The 20,231-nt window shown below is 37.8% G+C and overlaps 1 protein-coding gene across 1 annotated transcript in view; it reads right to left on the minus strand.

The window, feature by feature from the left end:
• The window catches only part of ARMH4 (armadillo like helical domain containing 4), a 138,357-nt gene extending 124,484 nt beyond the window's left edge, over positions 1–13,873 (minus strand). Inside the window, exon 1 of the mRNA XM_081047409.1 lies at positions 13,616–13,873. Coding sequence (XP_080903535.1) covers positions 13,616–13,720 — 105 coding nt within the window. The 5' untranslated portion in view covers positions 13,721–13,873. The remainder of the gene's footprint in view (positions 1–13,615) is intronic.
• Between the last annotated feature and the right edge of the window lie 6,358 nt (positions 13,874–20,231).

A 20,231-nucleotide genomic window follows, 5' to 3' on the forward strand; every position in this document is an offset into this window, starting at 1 on the left:
ATTACAACAAAAGGAAGCTCATGTGTTCATTTTCCTTTAGTTAGATCTTGTTAGAATTTCGGAAGTAACATTTTTAAAAATAGTAATTATATGAGACAATGAGCTATTTTTTTAGAAGCTGGATCAAAACAAACAAACAAACAAACAAACAAACAGCTGTATCTCTGTCCGTATTGCCAAAAATATATTCCAGGTGGATCAGAAATTTAAAAATAAATATATGACACCATAAATGTATCAGGAAAAAAAAAGGGTAACATTTTTTACAGTTTTTCATTATGGAAGTATTTATAAATATAACATTTATTCCAGAAGCCATAAAAAATGATAAAATAGTTCATATAAAAAACAAAAATTCAAAAAATAAAATTCTAAAGGGTAAAAATTACTTTAAATAGAGTTGAAAAAAACAGAAAATATATTTGCAACAAACATTACATACAAAGGAATGATTTATTTAATAAACAAAGAACTCTTATAAAAATAAAAGCTGGGGTAAAATCAATGAGGGACTGGTAATGGAGAGGCTATTTCCATCACCTGTCCTCCATTCTCTTTGATGAAGACAATTGACTTTTTCTCAGTCTTATGGAAAGCCAGTGCAACCACAATTTCAAGGCAAGGTCTTTAACCTTCCCAGCAAGGTTACTTAGTATCTTTAACTTTTAACCTTTCTAACTAGGTTGCTTATCTTAACTTTTCCAGCAAGGTTTAGCTTTTGACCTGTCCAACATGGTTGCTTATCTTAAATTCTTTCTATATAGAAATTCTGGTGTTGCCACTAACAAGAAGACATCAACTCAATGGAATTCAGAGGGGCTTAGACCACTCCCATTCGCCTCCCGCCTCACCCAGCATCTTGCTGACTCCGCGTGGGATTTTGGCTCACAGGCCTCCACCCTACGGTCTGCATTCCTCACTAGACTGAGAGTTCCTTACCAGCTTACCTTTCCCCATCTGTAAAAACAGGAATCAGCATGCTCACCCTCAGAGGTCTCATGAGGATTAAGTGAGGCTAACTCCCTCCATGCTTAGCACCACGGGCCATCACTCCTATTGTGAGCCCTGCATGACTGCCGAAGGGAGAGAAGGAGCTGAGGGTAGAACATGATGGGCAAAAAACAGAGAGAGGCAATATAAAAGAACTACATGAAAATGTATTCAACCCATTGTAGTTATAGAAAGCTACATTAAAATAATAATGCGATACTCTTTTCCATGTAGCAAATGAGCAAAAAATAAAAAAAGAGTGATAACACCTTGTGCTGGAGAAGGTGAAGAAATGGGCACTCTTATTATTGGTGGGAGTATATAAATCGGTATAAATTTGGGGGCTGCATTATAGATATATGTCGTGCGGGGGACTCTGCTCGCTGAGCCATTTGTCGTGCAGGGTATCAGGCAGGGTCTCAGCTCCCGCTCCCCACATAAGAACGCAGGACACGGTGAGGCCAAAAAGGAACACCCACGGAGCCATAGATAGGGGAATCAAACCAATATATTCTCGCTGGCGGCTGGGCTGGAGACACAGGAAGCAGGATCTACATAATCTGCCTAACAGCAGTCCACGCTTGCCAGCCACCATCTTCTTGCTAGCCCCCATTCCATTCCTGCTAGCGTAGCCACAGCCGTTATATTAGTGGCCAATGGCTTACGGGTTACAGCTGACAGCCAACTAGCCACAGCTGCTGGCCATCTGATCACAGTTGATGGCCATTTACTACCCAAGCCAGCACCTTTCTATTGTGAGGCCGAGAGCCTGGAAACTGTTTTTTGGGGCTTTGTCCCCACAATATATAAAGGAGGCATACATATATTTATATCCTTTGAGCTATACATTTCACTTCTAAGAATTTAGAAGCACGCAAAGATTATGCATATTTTCTCACAGAATGTTCACTGTGGCTTTGGATAATAGTGTGGAAAACTAAAAATAACAAAAAAGTCACCAAAAAGGTTGTGCCAAAAAAACAAAATTGATACCTCTATGGAAAATTATTAAAATTATAGCCATTAAAAAGTGAAAGGTGAGGGTAAGGTATTTTAAGTGAGAAAATAAGTTTTAGAATATTTCCGTCACCCCAATAAAATCCCTAATGCTCATTTATAGTTAATTCCTGTTGCCATCCCAGGCCCCAGACAACTACTAATCTGTATTTTTAATCTCTATAGATTTGCCTTTTCTGGATATTTTATATAAAATAAATCATATACTATGTGGTCTTTTGGCTGGCTTCTTCCACTCAGCATAATGATTTTTACGTCCATCCATGATGTAGCACGTATGGGTGGTTCATTCCTTTTTATTACTGAGTAGTGTTCCACTGTGTGGCTGTACCACATTTGATGTATGTAGTCACCAGCTGATGGACATCTGCTGCATTGCTGTGCTTCCGCTTTTGCCCCTGAATGACAGAGCGTAGACTATTCTCTCTGCATTCTTTCAATATGCAAGTGACAAGTTTAGAGAGTGTGGCATGTCATTTTCCCTACGGGCATGAAGCTAGGCTTTGCCAATTTTTACAGACTGATGAGGATGCTGACATGACGATTAAACCCAGCCGTTAGACCAGTGCCTCTCAAATATTTCCAAACCACAACATTGACAGGACGTGTACTTCACATACTCCCAAACTGTGCCATTACAAAACGACAGTACCACAAAACAAAAACAATGATGATGATGACCACCACAAAAACCTCCCAGGAAATAATGGAAGAATGATGCTATTTTGGGGGACCTCAATGACAAAAATTACATTAAAATGTCTTATACCAAAAGACGAATAAAAATCTTGCCCAGAAATAAAAACTGTCCTACCGTGTTTCCCTGCAAATAAGACCTAGCTGGACAATCAACTATAATGCATCTTTTGGAGAAAAATTAATATAAGACCCGATTATATTATATTATATTATATTATATTATATTATATTATATCATATTACATTATTATTATACCAGGTCTTATATAAGAGCTGGTATTATATTATATTATATTATGTTATATTATATTACATAAGATCCGGACTTATATTATAGTAAAATAAGACCGGTCTTATACTAATTTTTGCTCCAAAAGACACATTAGAGCTGACTGTCCGGCTAAGTCTTATTTTCAGGGAAACACGGTATATGCACTAATGCCCATGGACAAGAAGCAACCCTCTCAGAACATACTTTGAAAACTGTATGTACAGTCTAAATCGTGTACTTGAAGGTAAGAATTATCATAAAATGAATATATATCCCAAAGAGGGATTCAACCTTATTGTATTTTTTAGGGTTGGTTTTTTTCTACTTTTACTTTTTAATACACAAAACTATACAAATCAGTGTAACCTCCGCCCCACTTCCCCCAGGTGGATATCACCCAGGCCCAACAACCATCAATGCATGGTCAATCTGCCCCACCCACAAATTAAATATGCTCCCCCCAGATTATTTTGAAACCAATCTCAGACATTATATAATTTTATCTACAAATATTTTACAGTACAACTCTATAAGATAATTCTTTTGTAATAATACAACCACAATCACATCTAAAATATTTTAACAATAATTGCTGAATAAAAAATTTCTAGTCACTGTGTTTATTATTTGAATTTACATTTTAAAGCAACAAGCCCAGATGGCAAAACCACCTCTGTCGGATAGGACTTGGAGAAAGGGGCTCCATGTCATCCTGACAGAATACCCATGGTAACATTTCTTCATGTTGCCGAGTGATCTTGTCAGGCTGGGACTGACAGGAATGCAAAAATAAGCTTGGAAAACATATGCCATATGGACATTGAAGGATTACTCTCCCCTTTTGGTTATGAAATGACTAATTAACTATTTGATGCTAAAATATGTGGGATCTTTTTCAGAAAATGGAGTATCTTTCCCTTACTGAACACATTGATTAGAGACATAATCGAGACTGGAAATAGTTTCTCTGTAGCTGAACACATCACACCCTTCAATGCACTGTTTAATTTTAGATGTATCTTGTCACATTTATTTAAAAGCTTTGGCTCTGGATTTTTTCTTTTTTTCACTTTAGGCGTGCCTGATGTCCACATTTATAACCTAGCTGTCATTTTTCTCAAAAGGCAGTGTGGGGCCACACCAAAAGCAACTCCAGGTTTTGTCACATACAAACAGTGTGACCTTGTACAAGTTACTTAACCTCTCTGAACAAGATTTATTTCATTTGTTGACTAATGAGAATTTGTGAGGATTATATGAGATAATGGATCTAGTACTGCGCCTGCGTGTACTAGATAATCAAGAAATCATAGCGATTGTTAATAAAAGAATTTCTATATTGCAGTCTGTTGAAAAGCTTAGAATGGCTAAAATGACCAAGAAACAACCACAGCCTAAGAGAGACATGGAACAATCAACCTCAAGTACCAAAAGAAAGAACATGAAGGCTCCCAATCCAGCCAGGACCAGAAGTGGTCGCAAGGTACAGATGACAACTCCAAACGTAAAAGGATCCCTTCAAATGAGTTCTACTAAAAAAGGCTCCAAAAAAACTACCAAACCTATAAGAAAGCCTAAGAAATCTAGAGGAACAACACTCTTCAGTCAGTATCACAGGCTGAACGAGACCCTGAATCGAAACAAGCCAGTGCAGAACAAAAAGAAGATGAAGAAGTCCGTGACTTCAAGGAACCTCCAGGGCATTCAGTAACTTCAGAGCAAGAACACAGACCTCAGAACTCTCTGCAGTCCCCAAGGTTTGGTGGCTGAGAAATGGTCAACTGTGTAAACATTGAATTTTCGAACAGTGTACCCTGATGGTAATTAAAATCAAGCTGTTACGAAAAAAAAAAAAAAGAATTTCTATAATAAAAAATGTGTAATTTATCAAAACTTCCCCAAGAATGACTTTTTCTTTACAATTATTATTTCTTACTGATGCCTGAACAAAACGATAATGTTACTACACATGGATCGTATATCTAAGGAGTAATGTTCCTTCCATCATTGCCTTGGATGTAAACAGAAACTTACAGTGTAACTGAAAGACCCTCTTAAATCATTTTATTTTGAATTTATTTTTTTAAAAACAGGCAAATCCAACCATTTTTAAATCAATTCTATCCTCTCCGAATGTCAAACTATTCTGTTTAAAACTAACAGAAGAAAATAACAGGGAAAAGACCAAAAAAGCCTCATATTCTCATCTTAGTCATAATACAAAGTTCTATTCCAAACCTGACCTTGGTCTGAGGAAACCAGAAAATTTACACTTTCATCCAGCCATTTTCAGGCACAGCATGTAAATCATTTATAGTAGAATATTATACAGTAGAAATAGGATGCTAGTTCAGCAAACAAATACTTTCATGTTCAATGTATGGTTCATTAAAATCTTTGTTAAATATTTTAGTCAATTTTCTCTGTCTTTACAAGCTGAAATATGGTGGGTAACCGATTCTGTGATTGACGGTTTAGGATCTTACCATACCTCATAGTTAGCAAAAATTGTCATTATGGAGTTCTCCAGAGATGAAAAGTGTGATAAATCAGCCCAAATGTGTCCTGACCTTAATACAGTTCCTGGCACTATTCGCTAGTGAATTACTTCCCTTTCCCCAAAGAGGACACACCTCATAATTTCAGTTCATTGTGAGCTCTGGTTCATTATTTTTAGTTTTATTACAATGTGACATGAGCATTCATGAAATGTGGCATGAAATATCCTTTGAGAGGTCAGCTTCAAAAGCACTATTGTGGTTTTGTCACACAGATGGATAGCTACATACTGAGTCTAAAGCAGTTTCCTATTGTCCCTTGCCAACTGGCTACAAGGTGAGCTGGGAGCAGTTCAGCGGCCACCTTTTCATGCCACTGTCATCCATTCAAAAAACTACTGAGTGCCTGCTCCATACTCAGTCCTATACCAGGTGCTGGTCTACAAAGGCCCTGCTCTCAGGGTGGAAGCACAGTAAATAAGAGATTACTTTATAGTAATAAGTGTTAGTCACTTATCAAATACTTATCCAGAACCGACTATATGCCAGGTGCTCTGTTAGGCACTAGAGATACAACAGCCAACAAAACAGACAAAAATATTTTGAAATGCTGCAATATGCACAGGATGCCATGGAGGCCCAGATAAAGAAGATTTAAACAGACTAATAAAACCAGTGGTCAGAGGAGGTGATAGTTCAGCAGAGGTTGGAAAGACAAAGGAAAAAGATACTAAAGAAGGTACGCTAGACACAATGATGGGAGGTGTGGAGCAACAGGATACATTTGGCAAACTACCGGCAGGCTGATATAGCTTGTCACTTTATCAGAAAACTGCAGAATGTCATTGAAAGACATTAAGCAGAGTGTCATGATTGTATTTGCATTTTAGAGTGTTCACGCTGCATGCAATACAGATAATAATGGACTGTGGAGAGGACAGAAAGACCAATTAGGCAGCTGGTAGCATAATCCTGAGTGCAGAATAGGAATAGATAAGGTTCATACCAAACATACTACAGGACTTTGCAACTGATTAGGACAGGAAAAGATTGAATGAGAGGGGCCTAGGAGACTTTCAGGTTTCTGGCTATAAATGCAACTACTTGAGACATTGGTGCTAATGAGAACTCTTCATCAACCAGACACTGGAGAGCTTTTATAGTACATTCAAGAGCCTAAGATTAGGTTACTTTCCCAGCCACTTGGACCCAACATTGGCCTCCATGTTAAAGAAGGCGAGTTATTCCTGGGGGCACTAAGTGATCATTAGCTTTGAAGAGGGTTTTGATGACCAAGAATGAACAGTTTATCAACATGGGGTCAAGGGCTAATTATTATCTTCATTTTGGCAACATAACCTGCAGAAGTGGTTGAAAAATAAAACCACATTATGAAAGCTGCAATTCTGATTAAATCTTGTACTTTAGAAAGGATTAATTAGGAAGCACGAATATAACAGGAATTAGAAAGCCCCTCTGACCATGTAACTATAGTTGATTGAATCAGAATATTAAATATTTTTCTGACACAGTGCTTGAGAAAAGAGCTCTAAATTGTGATCAATGCCTTATCATGATTTTATTGTTATGAAATATAAAATTGTCTTCTCCTATATAGATAACATGTTAAAGATAATTTGTCACATATACATCATTATTCTCTTATTAACGAATACCACTTCTCTCATGGACCCTTGGAATACCTTGCAAATTGGTTTCTCACTACCTGTCTCAGTCCCCTCCATCTCACCCTTGTTTATCCCACTTCAAAAGCAGTGAACACTTACTGATCAAACTGAACACAAACATGACACGGTCTTTCCCTTACTTAACGTACTTTGGATGGCGACTAATAACTGTAGGCTAAAGTCCAAACTCCCCAGGATACCAGTAAGGGGCTTAATGATTTGAACCCATCACTTCTTGCCAAATGACAGCATATCTCCACCCCTCTAGTCTAATCATGTTTCTTATAAACTCTTAGCACACACAGCCTGGAATGCCCTCCCTGTAGCTCTAGATTGGAAAACGGCCACTAAGGTTCTAGACAGAGTTCATGTATTGCCTCCTCTGTGACACATTCCCGTTCCCTCCTCCCCTAGAAAAATTTCACATTGCTCCCTGGTCTCTGCCTCTAGAGCACCACATTCATCCAAGCATTGGCTTTTATCAACAGTTTTTAAAGTTTGTTTTCTTGTGTATAAACAGGACTGGAAGCTCCTGAGGCGTGTAATTTTGTTTTGTATTTGCACCTCCAGTGCTTAACAGAGCATCTCCTTGAATTCAAGAATGGATGAATGAGCACCTCCTTCATGGAGGTCCTCTGACCATTCCCTAGGCAGTTCATTGGTCCCTACCTCTGTTCTCCTTTAATACTTTCCACATATTTCCAGTATGGTACTTACTACTTTGTTATGTCTGTCTCCCCAATATAGTCTGTGAGCAGAGACCATTCTTTCCTATTTTTGTAGTTTCTGGACCTAGCATGTAATGGGCCCTCCAGAAGCATTTATTAAAAGAATGAAAACCTTGAAAGCATGCCTCTCGAACTTGTAGGTGGCACTATATATATTTAATATGTTTAGTGGTAGACTCTTGATTCAAAATGACCTGGATTTTTTTTTTAATGATGTAGAAAGGCTGAAAAGATGGACCAAAACTAGCTAAATTAAATTTAACAAAAAGAGGTACAGAGCTCCATATTAGGTACACACTAGGTTTTTATTTGCTAGATGACAGAGAACTAAATTAATAGTATGATATGACAAAGTAAAATGAAATCCGCTGCTAAATATTAATAAAGCATAGCAGCTGAAGCAGGAGAGTTGAGCCCTGTCATAATATAAGCTCTTCAGTCGTATCTTGGCTATTGTGTAAGTTATGGGGAACATTAACACAACAGAGAAATTCTAGAAGTCGGTAAATGGGTTCATATGAGGCCTGAAAACTATGAAAATGAGGAACAGTTAGAAGAATAAGAATGCCTAGCTTAGAAAAAAATATAGGGAGAGTGAAGGAGACTAAGAGATGTTAGCTAAAGGAATGCAAATTCCAGTTCAACCTAATTTAGGTTATTAGTGCACGTACGTCTTCCTCAATTTTACAAATGAGCAGAGTCCCAGAGTTTAATGGAGTTGCCGGAGGTCAGTCAGCTAACAGAGATAGGACTTAAACTCAGGTCCATTTTACCAAGCTGCTAAAAGACTGAGTTTCTTTAAAATGATTCTTATCCTCGTAGCACTTTCTTTTTCTTAAAAACAAAAACAAAAACCCCAGTTGTATTAGCAAACACATTTTTAGTCTCTTGTCGATTCCAACTAGTTATGAGCCTTGTATTCACTAGAAATATTTGGGGAAACAACTGCCATCAGTGATGGACAGAAAAGTCTTGTATTACGTACAGTTTAGATTTGAAAACCTCTTAGGTCATTTAATATACTAAGATTGTAAAATTCTATGATAAAATACAATTATTTGGATTAATGTATAACTAGTTTATAATCATGCAGTGTAGTTTTGGCTCTGGAGTCAGACTGTCTGGGTTCGAATTTCTGCTCTGCCAGCTGTGAGGCCTTGTGCACATTATTTAACCTCTAATGGCCTCAGTATCCTTATTTGTAAAATGAAGATAATAATACTTAACTCATAGGGTTATGGTGAGGAATCAAAAAACTATTAGAAACAAGAAACAAATAAAGTTGCAGGATACAAAATCAATGTACAAAAATCCATTGCATTCCTATATACTAACAATAAAATTTCAGAAAAAGAAATGAAAAAACAATTCCTTTTGCAATTGTAACAAAAAGAATAAAATACCCAGGATTAATCTTAACAAAGGATGTGAAGGACCTATACACTGAAAACTACAAGACATTATTCAAAGAAATTTAAGAAGACGCAAAGAAATGGAAAGATATTTCATGTTCATGGATTGGGAAGAACCAACACAGTTAAAATGGCCATATTACCCACAGCAATATACAGATTTAATGAAATCCCCATCAAAATCCCAATGGCATTTTTTAAAGAAATAGAACAAAAAAATATCAAATTTTTATGTAACCACAAAACACCTTGAGGGCCGGCCTGGTGGCTCAGGCGGTTAGAGCTCCATGCTCCTAACTCCGAAGGCTGCCGGTTCGATTCCCACAAGGGCAGTGGGCTCTCAACCACAAGGTTGCCGGTTCAACTCCTCGAGTCCCACAAGGGATGGTGGGCTCCGCCCCCTGCAACTAAGATTGAACAAAGCACCTTGAGCTGAGCTGCCGCTGAGCTCCCAGATGGCTCAGTTGGTTGGAGCACGTCCTCTCAACCACACGGTTGCCAGTTCGACTCCTGCAAGGGATGGTGGACTCTGCCCCTTGCAACTAGAAAATGGCAACTGGACCTGGAGCTGAGCTGTGCCCTCTACAACTAAGACTGAAAGGACAACAACTTGAAGCTGAACTGCACCCTCCACAACTAAGATTGAAAAGACAACTTGACTTGGAAAAAAGGCCTGGAAGTGCACATTGTTCCCCAATAAAGTCCTGTTCCCTTTCCCCAACAAAATCTTTAGAAAAAAAGAAAAAGTGCATACATTAAAAAAAAACAAAAACAAAAAAACCTTGAATAGCCTAAGCAATTCTAAGAGAAAAGAACAAGGGCAGAGATATCACACTGACTTCAAATTATACTACAAAGTGACAATAATCAAAACAGCACGTTATTGGCAAAAAAATAAACACACACAGACCAATGGAACAGAATTGGGATCCCAGAAATAAACCCACATATATATGGGCAAATAATTTTCGACAAAGAAGCCAAAAACATACAATGGAGAAAAGAAAGTTCACTAAATGGTGGTGGGAAAACTGGAAGCCATATGCAAAAGAATGAAACTAGACTGCAATTTGCCACCATACACAAAAATTAATTCAAAATGGATCAAAGACCTAAATATAAGACCTGAAACAATAAAATGCATAGAAGAGAACATAGGAACTAAACTTAAGAATCTTATCCTTGGAGAGGATTTTATAAATTTGTCCTCAAAGGCAAGGGAAGTAAAAGCAAAAATAAATGAATGGGACTATATCCAACTAAAAAGCTTCTATGCAGCAAAAGAAACCATCAACAAAAAGAAGAGGCAACCAACCGAATTGGAGAAGATATTTGCAAACTACACCTCTGATAAGGGGCTAATATCCAAAATACATAAATAACTTATACAACTCAACAACAACAAAAAAATCAATCCAATAAAAATGTATAGAGGACCTGAAAAGATACTTCTCCCTAGAAAACATACAAACAGCCAACAATATATGCAAAGATATTCAACTTCACTAGATATTAGAGAAATGCAAATCAAAACAACAATGAGATACCACCTCACACCTGTTAGAATGGCTATTAACAACAAGACAAGTAATAACAAGTATTGGAGAGGTTGTGGGGGGAAAGGAACCCTCATATACTGCTGGTAGGAATCTAAATTGGTACAGCCACTGTGGAAAACAGTATGGAGGTTCCTCAAAAAATTACGAATAAAATTACCATATGACCCAGCAATCCCTCTCCTGGGTATCTACCCAAAAAATTTGAAAACATTTATCCATAAAGATACATGTACCCCTGTTTTCATTGGAGCATTATTCACCGTGGCCAAGACATGGAAACAACAGAAGTGTCCTTTGATAGATGATTGGATAAAGAAGATGTGGTACATATATACAATGGAATATTACTTGGCCATAAGTAAAGATGAAATACTGGCATTTGTGACAACATAGATCTTGAGAATATCATGCTAAGCAAAATCAGTCAGATGAAAAAAGTCGAGAATCATATGACTTCATTCATATATGGGATACAAAACTGAAAGAAAGAAACAAACAAAAACTCATAGACACAGACAACAGTTTAGTGGTTACCAGAAGGAAAGAGCGGGGAGGTAAAAAAGAGTAAAGGGGGTCAAATATATGGTGATGAAAGGAGATTTGACTTTGGGTGGTAAACACACAATGCAACATACAGATGAGGTCTTATAGAATTGGACAAGCAAGTAGGACTCAAATATTAGCTTTAGCTGTATGTATGGGAGTGGAAGAAGGATTGTCAAAGGAGAGGGTATACAGTAAAAAGAGAAGAGATCTAAGGATAGAACATTGGAGAACACCAACATATAGCTTGGGTGCTGGGTTAAATAGTATTCCCCCAAAATTATTGTCTACTGGGAAACTTAAAATGAGACCTTGTTTGTAATTAGTCTTCACAGATAGTTAAAATGAGATCATACTGGATCAGAATTAGGGCCCCAATCCAACGACTGGTATTCTTATCAGAGAAATTTGGAAACAGAGAGACGCACAGAAGGAAAATAATGTGAAAACATGGGGAAGAGGACATCATATGAAGACACAGAGAAGAAGGCCAGGTGATAAAGCCACAGACTGGAGTGATTTATCTGCAAGCCAAGGAACAGCAAGGATTGCTGTCAACCACCAGAGGCTAGAAAGAGGCAAGGAAGGATCCTCACCTGGAACCGTCGGAGAGCATGACCTTGCCTGCCAACACCTTAATCTAGGACTTCTAGCCTCCAGAACTGCACCGGTAAGAGAGCAAATTTGTTGTCAGCCACCCAGTTTGTGGTGCTTTGTTATGGCCTCCCTAGAAAACGAATACAGTCATGGAAAACACAGGATGGGCAATCATAACACTTGGTAATTTCAAAATTGGTTCACAACTATAATCTCCATTGATCCTCACAAATGCCTTGTGCCGTAGCAGGACAGCTGACAGATAAGAAAATGGGTGACTGGAAGTATTAGAGACTCGCCAGGTGGCAGAAACTGAATTTGAACCCTATCGAAGGGTCGTGTTCAAACCTTCTGACTCTATTAAGCAAAATGCTGCATCCTTTCCCACGCTACCTGACGTTTCCTTCCCTATCACAACTCCAACTCCGTCCTCTTCGCTCTGGCAACTTGCTTTCAGGAAGATCATGGGTCAGTGAATTGTAACGTTACATTGTCCAAATTATGCACTGTACAACTTCAACTCTTATTGTGTTCAAGCTTTACCTTCATAGGGAGGTTCAGGCAACTACAACAGGTAAGAAACATAGTGTGTGTGTGTGTGGGGGGGGAACAGGCCATTCTTCTTATAGTCTTATCGCCAAGGTGGCGACCTATCCCAATAATTCGTTGCCATGGCAATTTCGGCACGCAAACAAAGAGCTGTGAAATGATACAGTTGAAACAATCTGTATAATGGAATTCCTATTGTGTGCGCATACTGTCGCAGAAAGAGTTTCTGACGTTTCCGGTGTTACACAGCTCCTCAGATTTACAGGGAACCCTCGGTTCAACGCTCCATTCAACCCCCGAGGTTCCACGTGCCTCCGTACAGATTCGTAGACGCTGTTTTAACTGCTTGCTTTTGGATTAAAATGAAAACTTTCAGCGGAATGACTACCGAATAAAAGTTGTGTGGACGTATCGTTCTCGAAAGCATCAGTAGTACAGGCTTTGAAATCAAAGTCTTGGAGTCCACTCCTGGCTTCGCCGTTGGGGCACTGGCAACGTTCATTTCTCTTGAGCTTGGGTTCACACAGGTCAGAAGCTAACACCTGTTCTCTGTATGTCTTGTGAAGCATAAGTGATAGGCAAAACACCTGACACAACAAATTTTGCCCCAGGACTGTAACGAATTAAAGTTTTGGGGCTTGGCTTCTCCCAGGGCCCTCCGCCTGGATATAAGACAGGTTTCCACACACGCGCGTAGGAAACCTCCAACCCAGGCGCCACTTGAGGGCGTGTCCGGCGTGAAGGACCCGGGTGTCGGCTCCACCCCACTCGGGGTGGCCAATGCGCCTGAGCGCCTCGGCGCACCTCGTACCCCGCGCTGCCCGCACCCCAATCAGCGGCAGCCTGTGCATCTCTTCCTCCCTAGCGCTGAAGACGCGGGCGCCTGTGAGGATGTGGGCCGACGCGGAATGAGGCACAGCCTGGGACAGCCCGGGGCCGGCGCGCCGCAAGCAAGAGAGGCCCCCGCCGTCGCCACTGACGCCTCACCGTCGCTCCGGCCCTCGGCCCCGCCCCCTGAGAGCCGAGGCTTCTTGGACCGGTGTCGGCGGTGCCCTTCCACTTACCGTCTTCTTCAGTACGATGCCGCTGTACGAAGGCCTGGGGAGCGGCGGGGAGAAAACGGCCGTGGTCATAGACCTAGGAGAAGCCTTTACCAAGTGAGTAGCCATGGCACGGGCTGCGGTCGTCCCGAGTGCAGGGCGGGTGGCCAAAACCCAGGTCCGGCCCGGGTTGTTACCTGAGGCTCGCAGGGCGAGGTGCGACGCTTCACTTTTCCCCCCAGCACCTCCGCAAATGATCGCCTTTATTGCACCGGCGCTGCGAATCCCGAGGATCCGGTGGGGCGGGGCGGTCAGGTTCTGCCTCCTAGGAAGGCCCAGGAGGCTTCGGGAGAACTGCCTTCGCCGCCGCGCCGGGTGTTACCCCAAACCGAACAGACCTTTCGGGGGTCGCCCGTGCAGAGGATGCGGGCGATGACCTAGATCCCGCTCCCTCTAGGTTTGTCTGCCTAGGAAGCTAGCAACTGAATCGTAACGCTTGATGACGATCTCCCTCATTAAACACTTACTGAACCGAACTTCTGTTGGTGCCGGAAATCTAAATATATTTAAGACGGTGCCACTGCTCTCCAAGAGCAGGAAGTCAAATTAGGGACACTGAACACATGCAGAGGTGAAACCCGAAGCGAGACTCTCGAGATAGCGCCTCACAACTCTTAGATTAGGAAATTTAATGTGTTTCAAAAGGCGGTAGACACTAGAGTAATGATTTACAACCTTTTGGATGGCATAGATCCTTTGACGACCGAATGAAAGCCACATACACAAACCTTACTATGTTTGCACAGCTTCAGGGGTTGGTGGAGCATCACCGTGGTCCTTGGGCTCCAGGTTGAGAGCCCTCATATTGGGGCTCAAAAGAGAGGAAAGTGACAGCTAAAATTGCAAATGCAGTTCTTTCTCTCTATATATATACATATATGTATGCGTATATGTATATATGTTTATGTATAAAATCTAAATAATGCCTAACGTTCACTAATTATTTAATAACTGTTGAATAAGTGGTCAAAAGAGCCTATTTAAGAATTGGAACGTAGGTGCACAGGAATCGGGTTAAACATAGTTCTTGGTTCACGACATTCTCTTAATGTTCTATGCAAGATCGCTTATTTTGAAAGGTTTGTTTCAATAGCCTAATAAATACCTTTAGGCTGACACCCAAAGATAATTACATTGGCTATATGTTGAGAAAATGAGAAGAAGAAAGCTACTGTACAGGAAGATGATTGTTGACAAAGACAACACAAGGGTGATGAGTTTGTGAAGTAAAGGAAGGGAATTAAAGCCAACCAGTGAGTTGCATTGTAGGAAATTTGAGGCACACTGGTGCAAGTGAACATGGAGGTGTGACTAGTAGAAGATGGAGAGAGCTATTTGGGAATAGGAAGAGAGCAGTACTGAAAACTAGACAAGACAAGAAGAGATAATATTAAGACTAAACCTAAATGGTGATCACTTTTTTGCAACATTTTTAGCAAAGTTTTGTTTTACTTATGTAAAACAGAAATGGGAATACATAAATACTCAAGAAAGGAAAAGAGTTTTTTAAAAGAGTGAAATACGCAGGTTTTAAAATGATAGCAATGAAGAGAAATATGGATAGAAGCTTATTTATTGTAAGTTCATGATGTAGGAAAAGGATGATTATAACTATGTCAAATATGCATAGTTTTAAAAATAGACCAAAAGGAAACATGTCAGTATAAAAGCTAGAAATATTAGGATGATGGACTTATGAGTAACTCATATGAATTAAATGAGTGAAGTCACATAACACACAGATTCAGGATTGTAGAAGTATGTTGCCAAAAATTCAGGTAAAATAAAAACTGGAAAAAAAAAATGCTGTTCCAAGACAACATACTGGTTTATGTCAGTATCACTAATTTGAACCAGTGTTTTTGTTTTGTTTTGTTTTACCTTTAATACACATTTATGAGTAGATGGTATTAACTTTTCCTTAGGGTTTTTTTTTTTTTGTCTCTGAAAGCATCAGAGAGTTTCTAGATGTTTTTGTGACTCCATTTTTAAACAAATACAGAAAAACTTGTTTGTGTGACAAATATATAGAAAGAATATTATAATAAGTTGAGTGTTTCAATTTTCTATTTATTTGCAGATGTGGATTTGCTGGAGAAACTAGTCCAAGATGCATAATTCCTAGTGTGATAAAAAAAGCTGGCTTGCCTAAGGTATTTTTTTTTAATAAATTAGCAAAATAAATACTGTACTGTAAAATATTTTAAAATGTGACTTCAAATAAGCTTGATTAGAACTGTTCTAAATATATAACTTATTAATGTATTTCAAGAAAAATTTTTAAAATCTACATTTAGTTTAATTTGCATACCATAAAATTCATCTGTTTAAAGTATACAATTTAATGATTTTTAGTAAATATATTACGTTTTGTAACCATTGCCACAATCCAGTTTTAGAACATTTTTGTCATTCCAATAAGATTTCTAGTGCCCATTTACAGTTAATCCCCAATCCTACTGCCCGCTCACCAGTTATATTTTTCCTGTCTCTAAAGATTTACCTTTTCTGTACATTTTGTATACATGGAATTATATAATGTCAAGAGAAAGTTTTTAACCTTAGTAAACAATTTTCTGAACTTTATGACATAATTATAGAATAACTCTATTTTTATCCTGTTCAAAATATAAGCGAGGTCAGTCTTTTATCTGTAATTCCGAAATCCAAAGAACTGTGAAAAACATTTTTTAAAAGACAGTCTCTTGTCCAATCTAATTTGGCAGATTAGGAATTGTAGAACAATAGAATAATTTTGTATGCCATAACATTAACTTGTTAAAACCAATTGGTTCTGCTGTAACTTAATATTTGTGTTTCTGAAAAACTTCGCTTTGATCACAAACAAAAACAAACTTATGGAAAAAATGGGGTTGGGGCAGACCATGTAAAACCCATATAAAATGTTGTAATCAGAGCACTAGCAAAAACAATAATTGATGAGACAACATGGATGGACCTAGAGGGTATTATATAATACTAAGTGAAATTAGTTAGACTGAAAAAGACAAATGCCATACGATCTCACTTATGTGTAGAATCTAAAGAACAAAATAAATGAACAAACAAAGCAGAAACAGACCCATAGACACAGAGAACAAACTGATGGTTACTAGATGGAGGGTTTGTGGGGTTGGGGGAAAAAGGTGAAGAGATTTAAGAAGTACAAATTAGTAGTTATAAAAGAATCACAGGTATGTAAAGTAAAATATGGGAATATAGTCAATAATATTGTAAAAACTGTATAATGTCAGATGGATCGGGGGAACCACCTCAAAAAACAAGAAAACAAGAAAAGAAAAAACAACTGATTACTCTGGAAAAAATTGGAATAGTTTTGATTTGCCAACTGAATGTGGCTGGAGGCTCTCTTGAGGATATTTTAAAATAAAATGAAATAGTAGATTGAAAGTGTTGGTTTTGGGTGCTGAGACACTGTTAATGGAAGTGAGCTCTGAGCCAGCCAGTGGGGCCGTTGTTAAGGTTGGACCAAGAGTGAATGCAGCCCAATAAAGAGTGGTGAAAGGGTCCGATCTGGGAAGGGAGCCCGTGGTACATAGGATCATATAAATTTTTATTAATAAAAATAGATCTGAAAGGATGCCTACCTGTGCAGCCACTGGGTCGATGACTTTCTTTTTCTTGGGGAAGGTAATAACTTAGAATTTCAGCTCCTCTTCCCTAATATTAACTAATACAAATTTCACATCAATGCAGACAGTATTTCCTTATTTAACAATCAAATATGAACATGTTTGGTTTTATAAAAGCACAAGAGACTAGCAGAAAGACTAGTATATCAGTTTGGTATTGGGATGTAATTTGGTATTGGGATGCATCATTAAGATCAACATATGAAATATATTGATTCAGAAAGCTTTTTAATTATGCTCTATTAGGAAATCACTTTACTGATTTCGGAATTTTCTGCAAATCCTTAAACCAGAAGCATAGGAGATATTTTGTGGTATTGTATTCAAAACTGATGGAAGTTCCCATCTATTCATTTTTCATGTTTTGCTTTATAATAATTGGTGTTATTTGTTACTCGATAGATTCCTGACTGGTCTTAGAACTTTTACATTATAGTTGGCACTTTTCTTAGTGCTTTAAGCTCTTATCTTCGTCTTAATAAATGTATGTAAAGATTAATCTATATTCAGCTATAAATGGTTTAGAACCGTCTTTAAACTATATGATATCAGGAAATTAGCTGAGCAGATGGTCGTTCCTGTAAGAGTAAACGAAGTACTCTGACGATGCATCAGTACCTAGAGCTTCCTGAGGATCTTAAATGAAGCCCTTGACTTAGCACTGATGGTTTAGTAATATTTGCATATACTTCTTTAATGTGTGTATGGTGTATATTTTCATTTTTACCACATGTATTTATGAACTATATGCTTTGTGCTTGGCACTGTATCAGTTGAAGGAGTATATATCTTAAGCAAGTGAGACACAGTTCTAGCCCCCTGGTGCCTGCAGTCTTAACAGGAAGGCGGAAATTTTACAAGTAATTAAGTCGGGTGATGCTGCAAAAGCGAAGTGTCAGTGCTTTGGGAGTGACTAAAAGCCTTCAATGCTTTTTAATCGATGTTGATTTTTATCAGTTCTGCCAAAATGGTAAGTCTGATGGAGGAAAAATGCAATGGAGGAAAATGCAAATGAGCATAGCTCTTTACTTACTTAGGGACACACACTTTTATCCCCACAAATAAAAAAACTCCATCATCTTGGACATGCTAGTTCTTAAGGATTTCTAATGTAAGTGATTAATCTACATTGAATGTTTGCATTTATTCTCAATACAAATTGTTTTTGATTTATTACCAGAAAATACATTAGTAAAAAATAAGCATGTTTTAACTTAAGATTATTTTATTATTATAAATTAATAACTTGTTTTAATTTTTTACAGCCTGTTAAAGTTGTTCAATATAATATCAATACAGAAGAATTATATTCCTACCTGAAGGAATTCATCCACATACTGTATTTCAGGTAGAATGCAATTGTTTCTATATCCCTTCTTCCTCCCCTCCCCCCCAGATTTAGTGATTAGATTTCCCTAATGCCAGTCATAGTACTATTTGGTTGTATTACATCTGATGGGAAAAAAGTTGACTTCCATTGCCATTTTTAATTGCTTATTTTCAGCCTATTCCAAATATATTTAAAGACTAGTAAACTGGCGAGAATAAGGAGATATTGAAAACAATCCAATGTCCATTAATAAAGGGGATTGGATAATTAAATTATTGTACATCCATATAATAAAACAGCCACTTAATAAAAGTTCTGTATCTGTATGTATTGATACAAAAAGGTGTCTTAAATGTATTAATAATTAAAAACAAGTTGCAGAACAACATGCGTGGAATGAATATTTCTGTTAAAATATATTCATACACATATACAATAATGAAAATATACAAAATGCTCTAAGTGGTAGTTTCTGGGTAATAGAAGTGTAAGGTATTACTTTCCAAGTTATACACTTCTGTAATTGGAATTTTGTGAGCATATATTACTTTTGTAACCTAAAAAAAGAAAATGTCCTTTTAATGGCTCAAGTTATTCACAGTAGGCTGTAGTTTTTGTTTTTTGACATAAATGAATTAATAGATGTGAAGTTCCTGACACAGTGCATGGAATGTAGTAAGAGGTCAGGAATGTTGTTTTTTTCCTGGGTAATAAAATGAAGGTGTCTTTTGTCATAAAGCATCTTAAGCTAATATAGTATATAGTTTCTCTATTCTTAACAAATTGCATTATGTCCCAAAATAAATACAAACTTTTATTTACTTTTAAAAATAAAACTATCACTTTTCAGGCATCTGTTGGTGAATCCCAGAGACCGTCGAGTTGTGGTTATTGAATCAGTACTTTGTCCTTCCCACTTCAGAGAGACACTCACTCGTGTTCTTTTCAAGTATTTTGAGGTACCTGTGTTTTACGTTGTTGTTTTTGTTGTTGTTTTTGGTAGGTACTGAAAGCTTCAACTAAAGGTCCCCATTTTAGTTCTTTCATTGTATATACAGTACATTTGAGAAACCAAATAACAGTAAACTGAAGCCTCTTCACATTGACCATTTATTTTCTTTTTTTTAAAATGTCATTCTCTGAAATGTTTATTATGAAATATGTGAAATACAAAAAGGCATAGAGAATGTTACAATGAACATCCATACACCCATTGCCCAACTTAAGAAATATTTTCTTTCTTTGGTTATTTCATGTGTAATGAGCATTTCATCTGCTACTTAGATTATTGAAGATTTCTTATCGATATTATTTATTTTAATACAGGTTTTTCTGTTTGGGAACTTTTTATTTTCAGATTTAAAAGGGTATATTATGTGCTGTGGAGTTTATGATGTGTTTCTTACAGATCTTTGTAGTTTCTATTGTTTAGTTATGCTGACAGTTCTAAATTCTTCCAATTCTTTCACTTTAAACTTTAAATTCCTATTAAATGAAATATTCAAATAATGTTTCCCTTACATTAAGTAGGCAGTGTCAGGAATGACTCTTACGTCCTGATATTAGTAATAGTTCTTGTAATTTTCATAGGAGTCAA

Source organism: Rhinolophus hipposideros, assembly GCF_964194185.1.
Source record: "Rhinolophus hipposideros genome assembly, chromosome: 5".
In the NCBI taxonomy this organism is placed as follows: Eukaryota; Metazoa; Chordata; class Mammalia; order Chiroptera; family Rhinolophidae; genus Rhinolophus; species Rhinolophus hipposideros.